This window comes from Cladophialophora bantiana (genome assembly GCF_000835475.1).
Source record: "Cladophialophora bantiana CBS 173.52 unplaced genomic scaffold supercont1.6, whole genome shotgun sequence".
NCBI classification, from domain to species: Eukaryota; Fungi; Ascomycota; class Eurotiomycetes; order Chaetothyriales; family Herpotrichiellaceae; genus Cladophialophora; species Cladophialophora bantiana.
In genome coordinates this window covers 1605189-1623524 of record NW_015971580.1, presented here as the reverse complement: position 1 = coordinate 1623524, position 18336 = coordinate 1605189, and the positions used below count along the sequence as shown (strand labels likewise).

General features: G+C 52.6%; 6 protein-coding genes across 6 annotated transcripts; 2 read left to right on the top strand and 4 right to left on the bottom strand.

The window, feature by feature from the left end:
* Positions 1 to 1784: 1784 nt before the first annotated feature.
* On the bottom strand, positions 1785 to 5123 carry Z519_04900 (oxoglutarate dehydrogenase (succinyl-transferring), E1 component; the record flags this gene model as incomplete). The annotated part of the gene is made up of 4 exons (XM_016762643.1): positions 1785 to 2323; positions 2387 to 2567; positions 2630 to 4861; positions 4920 to 5123. The coding sequence occupies 4 exons, from the start codon at positions 5121 to 5123 to the stop codon at positions 1785 to 1787; spliced, it is 3156 nt and encodes a 1051-aa protein (XP_016621590.1).
* A 609-nt stretch (positions 5124 to 5732) lies between these two features.
* On the bottom strand, positions 5733 to 9041 carry Z519_04899 (uncharacterized protein; the record flags this gene model as incomplete). The annotated part of the gene is made up of 1 exon (XM_016762642.1): positions 5733 to 9041. One exon carries the CDS (start codon positions 9039 to 9041, stop codon positions 5733 to 5735), a length of 3309 nt encoding a protein of 1102 aa, XP_016621589.1.
* A 1355-nt stretch (positions 9042 to 10396) lies between these two features.
* Positions 10397 to 12156, top strand: Z519_04898 (uncharacterized protein; the record flags this gene model as incomplete). Its single annotated transcript, XM_016762641.1, has 2 exons — positions 10397 to 11032; positions 11101 to 12156. The coding sequence occupies 2 exons, from the start codon at positions 10397 to 10399 to the stop codon at positions 12154 to 12156; spliced, it is 1692 nt and encodes a 563-aa protein (XP_016621588.1).
* Positions 12157 to 12368: 212 nt separating this feature from the next.
* Z519_04897 (uncharacterized protein) lies at positions 12369 to 13203 on the bottom strand (the record flags this gene model as incomplete). Its single annotated transcript, XM_016762640.1, has 2 exons — positions 12369 to 12512; positions 12574 to 13203. 2 exons carry the CDS (start codon positions 13201 to 13203, stop codon positions 12369 to 12371), a joined length of 774 nt encoding a protein of 257 aa, XP_016621587.1.
* A 431-nt stretch (positions 13204 to 13634) lies between these two features.
* On the top strand, positions 13635 to 14918 carry Z519_04896 (uncharacterized protein; the record flags this gene model as incomplete). The annotated part of the gene is made up of 2 exons (XM_016762639.1): positions 13635 to 13644; positions 13708 to 14918. 2 exons carry the CDS (start codon positions 13635 to 13637, stop codon positions 14916 to 14918), a joined length of 1221 nt encoding a protein of 406 aa, XP_016621586.1.
* A 1198-nt stretch (positions 14919 to 16116) lies between these two features.
* Positions 16117 to 18327, bottom strand: Z519_04895 (uncharacterized protein; the record flags this gene model as incomplete). Its single annotated transcript, XM_016762638.1, has 1 exon — positions 16117 to 18327. The coding sequence occupies one exon, from the start codon at positions 18325 to 18327 to the stop codon at positions 16117 to 16119; it is 2211 nt and encodes a 736-aa protein (XP_016621585.1).
* Positions 18328 to 18336: the final 9 nt, after the last annotated feature.

Below are 18336 nucleotides of genomic sequence, written 5' to 3'. Positions count from 1 at the left end.
CAACAAAGAAGGCGAACAAAGCCGATGAAACATAATGCCACTGTCAATGCCAATGCCTTGGATCGTCCGGAAATACTCGAACAATTACTGCGCAGCAGCCACTTAGGGTTCGATCTGTGATGAGTGAATGTACAGCGTGGCGACCTTTTGAGATGCGTGTGGTTTTGACGCGAAATCGCTGCTTCTTTGACCTTCTTGTCCCTGTTATCTGTTCGTCGTGTGGCGCCCTGATGTCCATGCCTGCCATTGTACGCATATGGCTACACCGACAAGGAGAATTGACTCGGTCTGTTATTTTGTTGCCACACCCTTTTGCAAGGCCGCTCAAGTACGAAGTGAGTAGAGTGGCCACGCAACAAGCTCAGGGGCTCGCAGCCTTGCCAAGATTCAAGGCAAAGCCTAGGGACCGACAAATTATCGTACCCACCCTCACCACACAACAGGAACGACTTCAACATCGAGCATTGAAAATGTAGAATCTGGCAGTAAAGACGCCCGACAGACAGATACAGGACGCAGACCACACTCAGCCCATTACTTTTGATACCTTGTTTCTCTTTCCATAAGGCCTTGCAAGCGCCATGCTCCAAAAAAACAAAACGTGGAAATAAAATGGGGGAGAATGGACGTCAGGCTTTCGAGGCACGTCCTGCGAGGGCCCTTTGGTTGTAGGGTATGTTATCGTCGAGAAAAGGGAGCGGACCTAACTCTGAACCCTTTTTGCCCCCCCACCGGGTTGGGACAGGGATCGACTCTCTGTCACGGCGACTCTAGCTGGTCAGCTCGGCCTCTAGATGGGAGTGTACATACATCCACTCACGTCTGCCGAGCGGTGCCGATAATGGCAGGAGACCGCGTCTGTCGTGGGCCTGGCGAGATTAATAAGTATAGCTTACATGCACAAGGTGAGTGCTCGGTAATACGAATAGACACGCTTTAGCACAGAGGTGGAAACGAAGGCCCGCTTGCCCTCCCTCCTACGGCTCATCTGTCGTGTCGCGCTCGAAGAAAAACGAGAAACAAGAACACACATTCATAAGCACTAAAGACAACCCTCTCCATTGACTCTCCCCTTTTCCATGTGTGTGTGTGTGTGCGTGCGCTCTCCCTGTCTTTCATTTTCTCTCCGTGCTCGTAGTGTGGCCCGTGATAGATAACTCTGATCTCTGAGTTTGTATCTAGGGCTATCCGCATACCATGCCTTGTACCGTAGTCGTACTCCGTCAAGTCCCCAATGTGCAAGCGCACCCCTCTTGGGTGCCTCAGACCAGGGCATCATTACACTGTCCTCAAGACTCCGAATACATTTCTCGCGCCAGAGCTAAGTGCAGCACCTGGTGTGGCTCGGGATTGCATGCTTGCCTTTGTTCATTCATTCACTCCCTTTTCAATCAACCGATAGAGGATGTGATGCACTCCGTACAAGGGAATGACTTCTCTAGGGGGACGTCATGGAGTTTGAATCTGCGCATTTTGGTGTGAACTTGCTAGCCTAACGATGATAAGAAAATGAAGCTAGCGCATATACCTTGTTTCGGTATTTGTACTATCTGCAAAGGCAATGTAATGAGCAGTCCGGGTCGTTGCAAGGCATTGCTGTTGCTGGAGCCCTACAAGGACACACGCCACCGACACAATGCCAACTCTCAACCTCGGTCACATTCAGTTTTATCACCATGTCCGCGGCGATATTGTGACAATCTCCTCGGTCCACGATGGATTTGTGCATCTCATCATTATCATCATCCCTCTACCACCTTCGCCCCTGTCACACCGTCGGCTAGTCATTCACCCTTCAACTTATCCTGCGTGACCTTAAACGCCTCCTCAAGCAGCGCCTGCTCCTCCTTGACGTGAGTGGCTTTCAGACCCGTCGCGACAGATGCACTGGGGTCCCGTCCTGCATACATGACGTGCCGTCTGTTGTGGTACTCCGTCTCGTTCAACAATGTTTCAATCCGCGGCTGCACGAAACTCCATGCTCCGGCGTTGAGAGGCTCTTCTTGACACCAGACTATCGTCTTGGCGTTCTTATATTTGTCAAGGTTCTCCTTCAAAAGGGCCCATGGGAAGGGATTCAGTTGCTCGATTCGGGTGATCGCAGCGTTCTTGATGCCCTTGTCCGCGCGGTGCTTATGTAACGCTGCATAGACTTGACCAGTGCATAGGATGACGCGGTCGACCTCGTCTGGCTCAACAATTCCCTTGCCATGCTCTGGATCTGGGATGATCCATTGGAAGTAAGATTCGCCCGTGAAGTCTTCCAGGTTAGAGCGTGCGAGAGGATGACGAAGGAGAGATTTGGAGAAGAATATGATCAATGCTGAGAAGGAGAGTGTGTGTCAGTTAGACGCCAAATCTTTCTGGGATAGCGATTTTCACTCACGTTTCCTGAATTGTCTGTTCATTTGTCTTCGGAGAATATGGAAATAGTTCGAAGGTGTCGTCATGTATGCTACCTGCATGTTGCAATCTTGGTGCTGTCGGTCGAGTTTATCCGGTGACGGGAATACTCGAGGCTCTTCGTTGCAAAGTTGCAGATACCGTTCCATACGGCCACTGCTATGCTGTAGGACCAGGATGTTAGTTTTATTGTTCCCACGTTGAGCGGAATTTGCAGTAAACTTACCTCCGGTCCTTGCCCATCGTATCCATGAGGCAGGGAGCAGACGAGACCGGACCTTTGGAGCCACTTGACCTCACCCGATGCGATGAATTGATCAATGATGCACTGAGCATTATTGGCAAAGTCACCGAATTGCGCCTCCCACATGACAAGCGCATTGGGTGACGAGAGTGAGTAACCATATTCGAAACCCAGCACACCATACTCACTCAAGGACGAGTTGGAGATGGTGAAGGCTCCCTGCTCTTTGGAGATGTTGTTAAGAGGTGTCCAGGTTTTTTCGGTCTCCTGGTCGTGCAAAACAGCATGACGCTGGGAGAATGTGCCACGCTCGACATCCTGGCCGGATACACGAACATGGTGACCTTCGAGACAAAGGCTGCCAAAAGCAAGGGCCTCAGCCGTGGCCCAGTCGATGCCCTGGCCTTCCTCAACCGCCTTTCTGCGACCAGCGAGAATTCGTTTGAGATTACGGTGGACGGTGAAACCCTCCGGAGTCTCAGCGATCTTTCCCCCTATCTCCTTCAATATATCTGAAGGAACTCCGGTGGGAGGATGTGGAAGGACTTCAGTGGCAAGCTCCTTTGGTGATTTGAAGCCGTTCCAGGCGGATGTCAGCCATTCCTTGCCTGTTGGTTGATAATCTTTGCTCCGGTCGAAGCTGTCGTTGAGCATTCCCCACACCCATTTCTTGTGCTCGTCGATGTCTTCTTTGCTGAAAGTGCCTTCTTCCAGTAGCTTGTCAACATACTTGTCGAGTTGAGGTTTGATCGATTCTATTCGCTTGTACATGAGCGGTTGAGTGAAGGCCGGTTGATCTGTCTCGTTATGGCCTTGCTTCCGGTAGCATACAATGTCGATAACGCAGTCTTTCTTGAAGTCGGCCCTCCAGTCGGCAGCCAGTTGGCAAACGAAGTTGACGGCTTCCACATCGTCCCCATTGACGTGGAAAACAGGAGCATCAATTGCCTTGGCAATGTCCGAGCAGTAAGGAGTCGATCGAGCGAATCTAGGATCGGTGGTGAAGCCGATCTGGTTGTTGACAATTATATGGATGGTGCCGCCGGTCGAATAAGCAGGAAGAGCATGGAAACCCAGAGTTTCGTAGACAACGCCTTGAGCCGCAAAGGCAGCGTCGCCGTGAAGCAGGACACCCATCGCAGTCTGGTGTTTCGTCTCGTCGTTGTTGTAGTGCTGAATGGCCCGGGTTTTCCCCAGCACAACAGGGTCTTCGGCTTCCAAATGAGAAGGGTTTGCGACGAGAGAGAGCTGGACACGTTTCCCGGACGGTGTGGGCCGTTCAAAGTTCATGCCGAGATGGTATTTGACATCGCCAGAGCCTTCGTCGCTTGCCTCAGTGGTGCCCGAAAACTCACTAAAGATGGACTCATTGGGCTTGCGGACAACGTTGCTCAGAACGTTCAGTCTTCCTCTGTGCGGCATCCCGATCACGATGTCCTTGATACCATAGTCCACACTCCTGTCGATCATGGCCTTCATGCCCGGAACCAGGGTCTCACAACCTTCCAGTCCAAAGCGCTTGTCGTTTGGGTACTTGGTGGCCAAGAAAGCCTCAAAGCTTGAGCTCCAAATCAATCTGTCAAGGATGCGACGCTTGTCATCCACAGAATATTTATATGGTGTCGGCACCTCGATCCTGTTTCTGATCCAGTCACATTGCTCTCGGTCTGGAATATGGATGTACTCGACACCATACGACCCGCAATAGATCTTCTCGCAGGCAGCGATAATATCGCGTAGTTTCATCTTTGGTCGCGACTCCGTGGCGAACCTGGGAAGAATGCCGGGTCCGAGAACGAATTCTTGGTCGAGATCAGCCTCCGTGAAACCATAGTGTTCCAGCTCCAGCTCTTTTGGTCTACGGTACCCAAACGCCTCGGCCTCACCACGAATACCGAGAGGATCTGTCTTGGCCTTATGATGTCCGGTCGATTGATATGCTCTGACAAGCAATTGGACCTTTAAGTGATTCGTAACGTCTTGGCCTGCGGCGCTGGGGACTGCGCTTGGAGCGAGGCTGGCGGCGCCTTCAGCTTGGGAGATGAGGCCTGGAGGAGGCTGGAAAGCTTTGGAGACTGGCATAGTCCCCTCTTCCATGTTGTGAAAGTAGGCCTGCCACGAAACGTGGACGGACGAGGGGTCCTTTTTCCATGCCATATACATTTCGTCGATGTAGTTGGCGGTGTTGCCTTGGAGAAAGGAGTCGTTAGGATCCTGCCAGACCGTTCAGAAAGTATTCTTTTCGTGGACGGGCAACTGAGGAAATACATACCACGCCTTTGTTGGTGTCTTCAGCTGTCATGGCATAGCTCCTGCGCTGCATTGAGCTTTGAACCGTAACAGCCAGTGGTGTCCTTCCACTAATAAGCGCATTCTGACGACTTCCGGAGACCGCCCTAAAGCTGGAAGAAGTGTGGAATGCCCTTGAAGCTTGCACAGCCCGCAAAGGGAGCTTGCCCGCAGTACAACGATACATGATGCCGGAGTTGATGGTGAGCTAATGATACAGAGAATGATCCATAGGAGAAGAAAATGGGTTCCAAATGAGTGAACCACACCACTGACGAGAGAGTGGAAGGCAATTGAGGCTAGGGATAGACACTGAAGTGCCGGGATTAAGATGCAACAAACTGAAGCGCGAGGAAGTTCAAAACGCAAGGTTCAAAGTTCAAGGCTGTTACGCAAATCCCGCAACCCGGTTTAGGAAGAGGCGAGCAGGGTGCCGCCCCAGCGCCCCATAGGCGGAAATGGTTACGGAAACATAGCCGAGGGCCAAGAAATGCGTGGATCATGAGGCACAAATACGATTGGTGCGCTGGACCTTGGCAGGAGTAACCAAGTGATCCCGGATATCGCACAGTCAGCCCGCATAGGGGCTTTGAGTGATTATCCGTCATGTCCGGATGGAATACTCTGTCCGTGAGGATTATCCTTGTCATACTTGTACAAGTATACTGTTCATATTTCTATGGGGTATCATATCGTCATCTCCAGTGTACTTTTGCAGTGCCATAATCTATGTCCAATCAATCGACCATCCTCTTCCGGAGGTATCCTGCGCACATACCGCAGTACTATCTTTTTCTCAGATCCGAGCTCCAGCTAGATACTCACGGTCAATAACTTCAGTTCCGCTCCCTTCATCAGTTCTCCTCCTTTCCAAAACCCATCCGCCGTCCGTGTCACGCGCGTAGCTCACACTTTCCGCGCCACTGCTAGTCCGGCTGTGGTGACCATTTCGTTGTTCACAACCCCCAGCAGACCCTGGAGATGCTGGTAGTTCCTCCTGCGACGTTACCACCACCGGTTCACTCATCTTCTTGCGCGGTGTATTCTGTGTCAGGGTAGGTCTTTCCGAATCTTCGTCCTCTTCCTCCGACTCGGGGATTCCAGCCGGCGACGATCGACCGTGAATCGAGGACGACATCCGGCTCACGTTAAGGTCCGAGTGGGGAAATGGATGGTTGGAAACGTGGGCAAGTGGTGAGCTAGCCGGGTTTCCTGCGGCTGAACTGCCGATGCTTGATGAACTGCCTCCAAATGTTCTTCCCCGGAGCTTCATCAAACCACTGAAGCTCATATCATCGTCGTATCCAGGGGAGTCAAGTTGTTGCAGTAATTCAGCAATCCCTGGACTAGGCATCGAATGTGCTGAAGCTGGCACCCCGCCTGGTATTGCTAGTGATACCACCGAGTTGCGAGTACTCCACTCACTGCGTTCGGTAATGGGTGTCAGGCTGGGCTCTTGAAAGTTGGCCTTCCCGCTGTGGCTTCGCTTTACCCCATTGGATCCCCGGTCAGCAAAGTAACCGCCATTCACAAGCTCTGCATTGCCTTTACCATAGGACCGGGCATAAAATCCAAACTCTTGGCCATAGAAACCTTCGTCATCATTTTCTAGTACCTCGGCATTTGCCTCCGCAATCATGGGATCGTCATCCATGTCGTCGTCAAATGGGAATCCGTCGTCCTCAGCAATTGCAGAGCTGAAATTGTAGCTGATACGGCTATCTTCCGAGACAACACCATGTTGACTGCTCTCAAACGGCGATTGAGAAGTATCATCCGAATTCTGACTGAAGCTGACCTTGCGATCAAATCTACCATTCGCGGCAGCTTGGTTGGCTGCATATGCCAAAGCGTCGTGATACGCAGCGAGGTTCGTTTCAGTGAGTCCAGCGATGGAACTGCTTTGCACGAAGTTCCCTTGGCTCATTGCATGACCACTCATAAATTCTGCAGCCGGTTGTTTGAGTCCGTTCTGAGGGTCATTGCTTTTCAGCGATACTTGTCCGATGGCATCCTCCCAAGGATTGAGAACCTTGACCCCTCCATCAAAGCCGGCTGCTTGTTTGGCAGCCGCAAATTTTCGAGCATTCTCGGCGGGGATATCACGAAGCTTGCCCGTGTCATCGTCGAATAGTTGTTCGTCAAATCTTGTCCCTGACGGATCCAACTCCACGTGGTCAAACTCGCCATCATCAAAATACAGATCCTCATCATCAAAAACTCCTCCGTGAGGACGAGAGGTTTGCTGCGTACGCCTGCCATGTATTTCCGCCGTCGTAATGCCAAGCCCTCCCAGCATCGTAACCTTCTCGACGTCAATGATACTGTCTTTACGCGGGAACTCTGGACTGTCGTCTTGGGAAGGCTCTCTTGAGTCTGCAATCCCAATAGCGAAACCCTCGTGGTCTCGGGGGGTAGGCTGTGAGCCATTGTTGGTGCTGGTCGGGCTGAATGTCATGGATTGAGGAGTAAAATGAAATCCTTGTAGTGATTGTCGCTGCAGAGTCGTGGTCTTGATATCTGATGCGGCGGATTCTTCAGTTTCGGGAGGACCATAACGAGCCACAAGCGCATTTCCTATCGGAATGTCGTTGCCGAAACCATCATCTTCCTCAAAGTCCGCGTTCACCCCAGGAATCATCTCCTCCAAACCATCGTCTGCATCAAAATCATAGTCAGCATAGTCGTCCTCCTCATCGGCGCTGTGGGCAATGGTTTTCTTGATTGCTTCCTGCTGTTTGTGTTTCTCCTCGAGCAATCTCTCCTGCGCCGATGAGCCTGCTCCACCGATTTGAAAGCTAAAGCGGGAGGAAGTGCTGGTCATGTGCCTCGGAAGCGACGCCGGCGGCGGAATGTCAAACTTCGGGGACGGCGTGCTCTTCGGTGGGGGTGTTGGAGGAGGTGGTGAAGGTTCCCCTATGGGCGGTAACGGTGCGGTCTCCTTTGCCATTGGTGGCGGTGGCGGTTTGTTTTCTTCCTTAGGTAGCTCAGAATTCGCATGCAGACCTGCTTGCGGTACAGCAGACGGTAGGCGTCTTGCGAAAGCTGGCACGCTGCTCTCATCCTGACGGTCATTGGCCAAATTGAATGCGTGGATGTTGTGCAGATAGCCTGTCCGATCGGGTTGCAATGACGGCCGATCGTCCTGAAAGTGTTCTTTGAACATCGGACTGTGTGGAATATTTGGTGTTCCGCTGGGCGCCAATCGGGAAACCGGTGAATCATTGTTTCGACTGGGGTCCGGCCCGTATGCAGAGCGCAAGGCCGGGGAGTCTAGATTGCCAATATCGTTGTGGGAATAGAGCCTGCGTGATCGTGGAGCGGAAAAATCATGGACAACCTTGCCTCGAATGCTTGGGTCGAAATTATCAGGCAACGCTGGGACGGACAGTGTGAGATTTACGTCCTCGAGTTTTTGATTCTGAGATGACCTGCGACGAGCCAACAGACTCATTGGATTCAGAAGATTCAGCCTACTCTTTTTCCCTGTATGCCCTTTCGTTGGGACCGGCTCATCATGCGCAGACTTATCGGAGGTTTGCGTGGAAAAGCTGTAGTTCCGGAGGCTGGGAGAGGATGCATTGTCTCCGAGTTTTATGGGTGGGTCAAGCGTCTTTCTTTCTTGGTTGTCGAGACGGATAGAAGGCGGCACGGGAGACGGCCTTAACGTGTGGTCTGGTCCTATGAGCGGGGATTTTGCATGCGAGACAGGAGCAGCATTGTTCCGATCGATCGCGTCACTCGTCGCCGGACGGTCAGCTTCGTCTGGTGATCCATATCTGTAGCGGCCGGCTTCGTCAAAAGATCTCTGGTATTGGTGGTGTTGTTTTGAATCAACCACAGGAGACTTGGAAAAGGGCGGGACGGGTGGTAAAGGCGCAAAGTGGTCGTGGAGGGGAGATGTGAGAGTGAGGTTGAGGCTGAGCGAAGGGCTATCCGACTCATCTGTCGCAGACGGCGTGTCGGCTGGGCTAAGCGCATCACTATGTCTATTTGGACGGTCAAGCAGTCGTCTTGGATAGGAGGGAGAGGATGGTGAAATTTGATCAGATCTCCGCCTGCGACGCTGGAGAGGGGCATACGACGGTTTGTTGTTGGTGTTCATAATGTGACTTCCGAGTAGCAGCAGGGCGTAGCAACCACCGCCCGCTCACCAATGACCATTCTCCGACTTCCCCCTTTGCCTAAAAGGATGAAGGCTTATCGATGCTGCATCGCTGGAGGAACAGGAATGGTTATTTGGGTTCGAGAGCGAGCAACGATGGTTCGCAAGTGGTGGAGTCGACTGGGGATCGCAACTCGCGCAGGCAGTGGGCGCAGTTTCCCTCGATGCACAGGTTGATCATGCAGTAGCCTCGAAAGTCTGTCAAAGAGATGTTGGCGAGAGTTCAATATGCTTTTCTGATGGGTTGTTGACAAGACTGGATACCATGGAGACGAAGAAGCTGTCAACAGATCAATTCCACGACGTCGGATGTCGAGACTCGAGCTGTCGCGGGTTGAGAGTGGAAGGGTCAGCCAATCGAGCTGGCGCTCTGGCCGTCGTCAGCCTTCTCCACACTTCTTTTGCTGGGTGTTTGGGAGATTCGAAACTCTGGCGGGCAATGAGTGACACCCGGGCACGGGCTTCGTCGGCGCTGGACAGGCGGAACCAGCCTCCCGGAAGAACAAACAGGGCCTTCCCAGATGGAGTCAAGCCCCCAACGCCGAGGGGCTAGCGGGCCTATCGAGCCCAGTCGCAAGCCTAGCAGCCACTGACATTGGAAAGTCTGGGGCATGTCCATTGCCCACGGCACTGCAGCCGCCTTCGCCAGGCACTAAAGTATGTATGTACCGTCCCTATCTGCGGTCCTCTGCAGGTGCTCGACAATTCTTCAACAATTCGAACCAGTTCCATCTTGCCCATCACCGCATCAATCAACGAACGAGAACAGGGGATAATGACGGTATCATAGCTTCAATCGAGCGGCCTTCAGCATAGAACACTTTTCGTCTCATGGTCCTCATTTCTTGCCTCCCGGGAATTTCCTCATCCGCGCCCTACCGCTTCAGGTGTGCCTGGTACCTGAATTGAAAACACTCGGCACCCCGTGTTCAGCACTCATCTCACTTCCATTCATCAACGATAAAACCAAGTCAAGGTCTCCCCAGTCCTTGCCAGAAAACCAATTCTCTGTCAGCTGCAACGCCTGACCAAGCCAGAGATTTGTTTCCAAGAAAAGCTGCTGACGGCTGGCTGTGCTGCAGCTGCTTGTCATCTCCGTCATCCTTCATCATAGATCGATCTCCTCCCCCCTCACCGCAACGGACTTCTTGGGTCGGGAGAAACCGTGTACGGTAACGGTGGTTTTAGCCACATAGTTGGTTCCAAATGATATAATATCTTTCATACCGTCCTTACTCCACCTTCTTTGTTTCCATTTCTGCCCAAGAAACCTCGTCCTCGAGAGCGTCACCATCATGAATTGCCCCTCACGCACAGACGACACCGAAGCTCATCCGGACTGGAACCAGAATCCGCAAGCCTTGAGCTCAGACCTGACCACAAGGGCGGACCTCAATGGGATTGTGAATCTCAGAGAAGAGAGAGATACAGCGTCGAGTCCGGATAATGATGTGCAAGAAGACATACGGGTCATGCTTGTGGACAATCCAGAATCACCTTCAATTGTCCTGAAGACTCCCACCGCTGTCAAGGTTGATCCGCTAGCGCACCAGCCAGCGGCCATTCAACAAACCCACCCCCAACGATTTCAGAGCTTCCGCTCTCCATCTGCCTTCATAAACAAGGCTATATTTACTACACAAAAGTATGCGAAATTCGTGGGTCCGGGATTTCTCATCGCCGTCGCCTACATCGATCCGGGAAACTATGCTACGGACGTGGAAGCGGGAGCGGCCACGAGATATGGTCATTTGTTCATCATTCTCATGTCCAATTTGTTTGCAATCTTTCTGCAATCTCTCTGTATCAAGCTGGGCAGCGTCACGGGGCTCAACTTGGCTGAAAACTGTCGGAAACACCTGCCCAAGTGGCTAACACTCATCCTATATTTGTTTGCGGAATCCGCCATCATCGCCACTGATATTGCAGAGGTGAGTCAAGTTCTTGAGCGAAACCGGTCTCCCCTTGATACCTCGTCTCTGACCTCAAATGCATCTAGGTCATCGGTTCGGCAATAGCCCTCAACCTTCTCCTCCACATCCCTCTAGTTGCAGGATGTGCTATAACGTTGGTCGATGTTCTGCTTCTTCTCCTTTTCTATCGTCCGAATGGTTCCATGATGCATCTGCGACTGTTCGAGTATTTCGTCATGAGCCTCGTCCTTGGCGTCATGGTGTGCTTCTGCATCCAACTCTCCTTCATCAAAGACACGACAGCTGGGGAAGTATTCAAAGGTTATCTTCCCTCTTCGGCGATCGTTGAAGGAAACGGTGTCTATCTATCCTGTGGCATCATTGGAGCGACCGTTATGCCTCATTCTATCTTTTTAGGATCCGGCGTGGTGCAGCCGCGCCTAAAGCAATTTGACCGGCAGCATGGGCACATCCCAGCGGGCGAGGAATCAGACAGTGAAGAGGAGAAATATGTGCCTTCCATCTATGCCATTCGAGCTTGCCTCAAGTATTCGATCGTGGAGCTAGCTTCTTCACTCTTCACTTTTGCCTTGTTTGTCAACTCAGCCATCCTCATTGTCTCTGGAGCGTCTCTTTATCCGGAAACCGCTGCTACGGAGGCCGATCTCTTTGGCATCCACGATCTCCTGAGTACGAATCTTTCCAAGGCAGCAGGCACTATTTTTGCGCTCGCCCTCCTGCTATCGGGCACCTCCGCCGGCATTGTCTGCACCATGGCGGGCCAGATGGTGTCTGAGGGGATGTTGCACTGGACTTTGAAACCCTGGGTGCGGAGACTGATCACCCGATCCATCAGCATCGTCCCCAGCATTATTATCGCCGCAGCCGTGGGAAAAGATGGCTTGAACTCGGCCTTGACTGCAAGTCAAGTGTGCCTGAGCGTCATTTTGCCGTTTGTCACTGCCCCTCTCGTCTGGTTCACCTGTCGAAGCCAGATCATGACTGTGAGGACGGACAACAACGGAGGAGCGGTGAATATGCGGAACGGATGGATTGTCACGATCCTTGCTACGACTATCTGGCTTGTGCTAGTGGTGATGAATGTGGCTCTGCTGGTTCTTGTTGGCCTTGGGAAAGCGTAAGAGGGGGACGAAAAGGGAGGTCTTGTCGATCGATGTGAAAGCTGGTACTGGAGTATCATTCAAACGGCAAAACAAACGATGACGGGCCCGAGTTCGCGATGAAATAGAGTTTTGAGGATTGAATGGAGGTGTCGGACCGGGAAATGGATGCTATGCTAACCCCTGGAATATAAATACGTCTAAAGCATGAATAGCTCAGACATAGGTTCAATTTAAGATGTGGCAGTCGTAGGTGACGTCTCAACAGGGGATTTCATCTTCTTCTTCGCTTCCTCACTCAGCTTATCCGCCTCCTCTCTAGTAGATTCAGGCAGCTGTCCCAATTTTCCCAGCTTATCGAAGAACCACATGCGAAACTGGGTCAAACCTGGGTTAGCCGAAATGCACTGTCAGGAAGAGAAAGGGAATCCCTCATACCCCGTCAAAAGGCGTGCCCATGCCATGGCTGGGCTCGCAGATGAAGACAAAATACACGATCGTCGCCGTGATCAACGTCTGCTGCAGCAATTTTATGGCCTTGTTCCACCTGGGGCGTGCCCACTTCAACGCGGCCCTCCGCCTGTACGTCTTCTCGAAATGGAACTGTTGCTTAGGATCCAGGTTGCGGAAGTCCGGAGGCCACTTCTTTCGTGCGCGGTACGGGTTGTTCGTCACGCGGAAGGGCGCCGGGGTGTAGGATGGGGCCGGCTTGGGTGCGAAACCCAGGAGCGAGAGGAGCCATGTATAGGGCGTTAGTCTGGTGCCCGGAATTTCGACTGGAGGAGAGCGGGATTTTGGGTGGGCGTAGAGCGGCCGCGGGGTCGGGAGAGAGGAGAGCGCTGAGGAAGAGGAGGAGGAGGAGGAGGATGGGAAGGCATCGTAAGAGGTGTCCGGTTTGGACGATGCTGCAGGTGGTGACGGTGCCTGGCGGGTGAAGTTTGACGGTGCGTATGGCGACGAAGAGGAAGCGGCGTAGGACGAGGAATGGCGAGTACTTGGGACCAGGGAGGAGCGTCGGCAATGGCGCATAAACAAGAGAGCGCGAGAGGCTCTTGCTGGTGTCGCCATGTCTGGAGAGCGGCGATGGAGATATATTCCAATGCTGAAATCGACAAACGGACAGTGAATTGAGAGGTCTGATGTGGAGGCGGAAGAACATATCTCCCGGCCCAACCAGCGATCCTCAATTGCCCGTGACTTTCACGGTCCACGTGACGATCCCTTTCCATGACTGGTGACCAAGCAATGACTTCATTCGCGCTGTTGCTCTGCAGCATTGCACATGCCTCGGCATCGCATCGCTGCGTTGCCAGACGCGCATATGCATATGAGAAAATCGCCCATGGATCAATTTCAAAGTTACCTTGTGACTTGGTGATCATAAATCATTTAGCTCTTTCCCACTCTCCCTTTGTCTCTTTTCTTACTTCACATCTTGTCGTTGTTGCCCTGCCACCCCATTCCCTTGCAATTTCTGAAATCCTGCTATACAATCCAGCATGTCTGCAGGTAAGCCCTCTTCCAGCATCCAGGATCTGACGTGGGCCACTAACATGTGAAACTCTGCAATAGCACAAGCCCGCCTCTCCCAAGTCTCCGGCCACCTCGGTGGCAGCAAGCAATCAATCTTTTCCAAGTCCCCCGACGACGTCGTCGTCACCTGTGCCATTCGCACACCTTTCACAAAAGGCGGCAGGGGTCTACTCAAGGACACCGCCGCCGCCGACCTTCTGGCCCTCACTTTCAAGAATCTCATTGAACGCTCAAAGATTGACCCGAGTCTTGTCGAGGACATTGCCACCGGTTGCGTACTTGCTCCAGGAGGTGGTGCTACTGAATACCGTGCAGCTGCTCTTGTTGCGGGCTTTCCAGTAACAACGGCTGTCAAGTCCCTGAACAGACAATGTTCCTCTGGTCTGCAGGCATGCGTGGACATTGCCAATGCCATCCGATCCGGCATGATTGAAGTCGGGATCGGCTCTGGCGTCGAGAGCATGTCTTCCCAATATGGCCCTGGTGCAGTCACCGAATTCTCCGATCTCCTGGAAAACCACATGCAAGCCGCAAACTGCAAGGTTCCTATGGGCGTTCTCTCTGAGCAGATGGCCAAGGATCGCAAGATCTCCCGTGTCGACCAAGACGCCTTCGCCGCCTCTTCATACCAAAAGGCCCTAAGAGCTCAACAGGCAGGTCTCTTCGACGAAGAAATCGCACCTATCACGGTCAAATACACCGATCCCAAGACCGAGGAAGAAAAGACCGTGACCGTCACCAAAGATGACGGAGTGAGACCCGGAATCACCGCGGAATCCCTAGCAAAGATTCGTCCAGCTTTTGCAAAGGACGGCTCCATCCACGCGGGCAACGCTTCGCAGATCTCCGATGGCGCCGCTGCAGTCTTGCTCATGAAACGCAGCACCGCTGAGCGTCTGGGTCAACCTATCCTGGGCAAATTTGTGGCATCCTCTGTAGTCGGTGTCCCACCGTTGCTTATGGGTATTGGACCTTGGAAGGCTATCCCCGTAGCGCTAGAGAAAGCCGGCATCTCCAAGGATGATGTTGATATCTACGAGATCAACGAGGCGTTTGCGAGTCAATGTGTCTGGTGTGTCAAGGAATTGGGCTTGCCCTTTGAGAAAGTCAATCCCAAGGGCGGCGCCATTGCGTTTGGCCATCCTCTAGGGTGCACTGGCGCAAGGCAGGTGAGCACCCTCTTCACGGAGCTGAAGAGGACAGGCAAGAAGATTGGCGTGACGAGTATGTGCGTGGGTACGGGAATGTAAGTTTTGCTTTCTTGTGTTTGTTTTCCCTTTCTTCTCTGCTCAGTGATTTTTTCACTAACGCTTTTCTTTCCGCACGCAGGGGCATGGCTGCTGTTTGGGTTGCCGAATAAAAACAAAAATTAAACTAAACCGATCAGCAAAAGCGAACTCTTCCCCGTTGGAACGGAAAAGAAAATCATATACTTGCCATGAAATGTATGCATCGCCGGCGTACCTCTCATTCCGTTGCAAAACTCCGGCTATCCCGGAAATCATTGAGCGATCGCCACATCTCCTCTGAGTGGCATTCGAGGTGGATTCGTTGCTATCAAGGCCATGAGGTGCGGTTTACCGAACTGGGCTGGATTGGGCTGGGCTGAGCTGGGTTGGCTGGATGCATATAGCGTGCCAATGTAGGAATATCAATCAATCTCTCGACTGACCGATCGATCCAACAGATCAAATACCACTACCGATGAAAAATACAAACAGAAACAGAATACCTGGGTACCAATCTCGTGAAAGGACGTTGCAGAAGATTCTCCAACTCGTACCTACTGGGGTTCCTATGTAGGTATGTAGGTCTGTACCAAGGGACCTTGTGTGCCTTGTTTCCCATGCTCTGTATTCATCATTGCTCCATGGATATATGGAGTAACATGGGCCAAGACAGGGAGGACTCAAGACGATGTACATAGCACATTGGCTCTTGATTTGGTCTGTGACTTTGATGGACTGCCTGAGCTCTGAATGGGATGTCTGGGCTACGTGTCTGAGCAACCTGAATGAGCCAGTCATATGAGCTCGTCTCATTGTGTGTCGATGCATCCTTGCACTAGTCCTGATCACTGCCCCAGCTCACGCATTGTGTGAAGGATCCGTTTCGTTTCGGGGCCTTCTCAGCCCTCCTTGCACACTTTGACACCTGTGAATTACTCCTCCAGCCTCCACGCCCGTGGTCGTGTCCTCGTCCACCGTCCAGGTCTTTGGCTTCAGCTCGACCACCGCCTCTCCTGGAGTAATCATCACAGCACTAGTGGTACGATCCCAGTCTTCCATCTCAGAAATGCTTCTGTTGAACGGATCGGCCTTGTAGTCGAAGTTACATGAGCTCGCAACAGCTTGCAACCGCTTTCCTCTATCGCGCCTTTGGCATCTTAGCCTGAACTGTCACGTTTGGCCCTCTCGTGTGGTGGGTCATTCTTCATCTCGGTGCACCTTAATCCTCGCGCATATTCAACATCCCATCCATTCTCAACCCGGCCATCAACGCCCTCAGATCGCTGCTCACCTGCGCAATAGTCTCGACGTTGACCTCCCCAAAGCGCGACAGAGAACGAAAAAGTGCCTCTGTTTCTGTCTCATCCGGGTCATGGAATTCTTCTCTGGATCCGTGCACGCTGCCGTGGCCGCTAGCACTGTCGAAGTCCGAAGTGGTAGAGGATGAAGAGGAGTCGAAATCAGTGTCCGAAGCGTAGCCTTCCTCGTCGCTCTCCGAAGCCGCTGATAGTTTGGCTTTGACGTTTGACTTGGCAATTAATTTTTCTCTCTTCTTCACCCGCTTTCCCTTGTCCTTCTTCTGCGCCGTGTAATTCTCGCTCTCGTCACTATCATCGCTCTCTTCTTCGTTGCTCTCGCCTTGCCAGTCTTCCCCCTCGCTATCGCGCCCTTCAGATTCCTCTTCGACTGCAGCCACCACATCCTTGATGGTAAGGACCTTGGGAGCCGGCACCTCATAAACTTCCGTTATTTCGATCCATGTCTTGACCGTGCGCTTCTCGCCGTGGTCACTGGCCTCTCGTTTGACAGAGTGTTGATGACGCACGCTTCCGTAAGTGGTGATCTTGCTCACGTGCTCGGAGAGGTTGAGGCGTGAGAGTTGAGATTTGACATTGCGTAGCGTTGGCTTGTCTTTCAGTTGGGGGTAGGTGCCAGTTTTGGGGTGGGTCGACGATTTGTTTTCCTTACGCCGTGCCTCTGCAGTCAAGATCTCGTCCTCCGGTCCTACAGCTGAGAGTTGCTCTGCAGAGGCACTCGTGGCAGGGTGCTCGGTTCGATGAAGACTCGGAAATTGTTGTTCTAGTGCCTCCTCGATCCTATCCGGTCCTGCGTGCTCTTTCATCGCACTCGCAGCACTCGCCGACTCCGAAGCCTCCATTTCTCCGCCCATCATCTTGAGACCCAACTCCCCAGGGCTAACCCCGGGGCCACTTATCGCCAGCGCACTGTTCGCCCGGCTTCTCATGTCCACAATTCCGAAACTTCTCCCCTGGTCTCTGGCCCACTTCTCTGCCGTTTCCGCATCCTCGCGACTCGCCAGCTCAACGGTGTATTCATTCTTCAACAGTCTCGGCTTCCCACCTCTCGCGACCTTTGCATCTACAAGCCCTTTCTTGATGGCGCGAGTTTCCTTTTCGAATGTTTCTCGGTCCATGGCATGCTGGAGGCGATACTGTTCGACGAGTTGTGGGTCAGAGATGCGGTGGAGAGTCGGAAGGGTTGGCATCGAGAGGGCAGCCGCCACTAATTGAGAATGTGTCTTGTGGAAGATAGTGTCAGGGGGTGTTGGAGGTGGGGGTTTCAGAAAGCGGCGCGGAGGGTGAGTATCTGTAGTTGCTTCGGTGTCGGCTTGGGAGGTAGTTGCTGGTGTGAGATCGTTGTTGATGGAAATATCCTCCTGATCTTGATACTTAGACCCCTCGTCAGGCTCTATGCCGACAACAACCGTGGCAGCATTGTTCCCCTTCTTTGCTCCCCTGGTCTTTACAGGCTTGTCTGTTTCGTCATCATCACTTTCATTCTTCACTTTGCCTTTATCCTTTGTCTTCTTTGCGTCTTTCAAGGCCTCACGCCAATGATTGATCAACTCACGGGCTTCTTCACTGGCTTCAATCCTAGTGATTGGACCCCAACTGACCTTCTGTACTGGATCAGTGGTCATGGTGACCGCCGTACCACCAGGCATGGGGCATTGGACCGACATAACAGGGACATACTCAGGTTGGCTGGACTGGATGACTCCACCTTCAGATCGGTATCCACAGCGGTCTCTCTTGCTGCGCTTGCGCATATAGACTGGGACTCTCATGCCAGGAAAGACAGCTTTGTGGTATTTGTTGCTAGTAGCGGACTTCAACGGTTTGGACTTGTCATAACCACAGCCACCGCGAGGAGTAGGCTTGTTGACCGAACCTTTGAGTCGGTTGGGTCGAATGGCCTTGCCCTTTCCCTCACGAGTCTTTGTGACGCCACGGAAGTTTGGGGTGCCATAAGGAGGCAGGCCGGTGGAGTTGATCAAGATTCCACGTCTTACAGGCCTGCTTGCTCCGGCATGACCAGCGCCATGACCTGGCATCCAGTCATCTTGCTCACTATCGGCCCCTTGTTCCCAGTTGTTGGACTGGTTGAAGGTGGAGTATGTCTCGCCCATTATTGATTG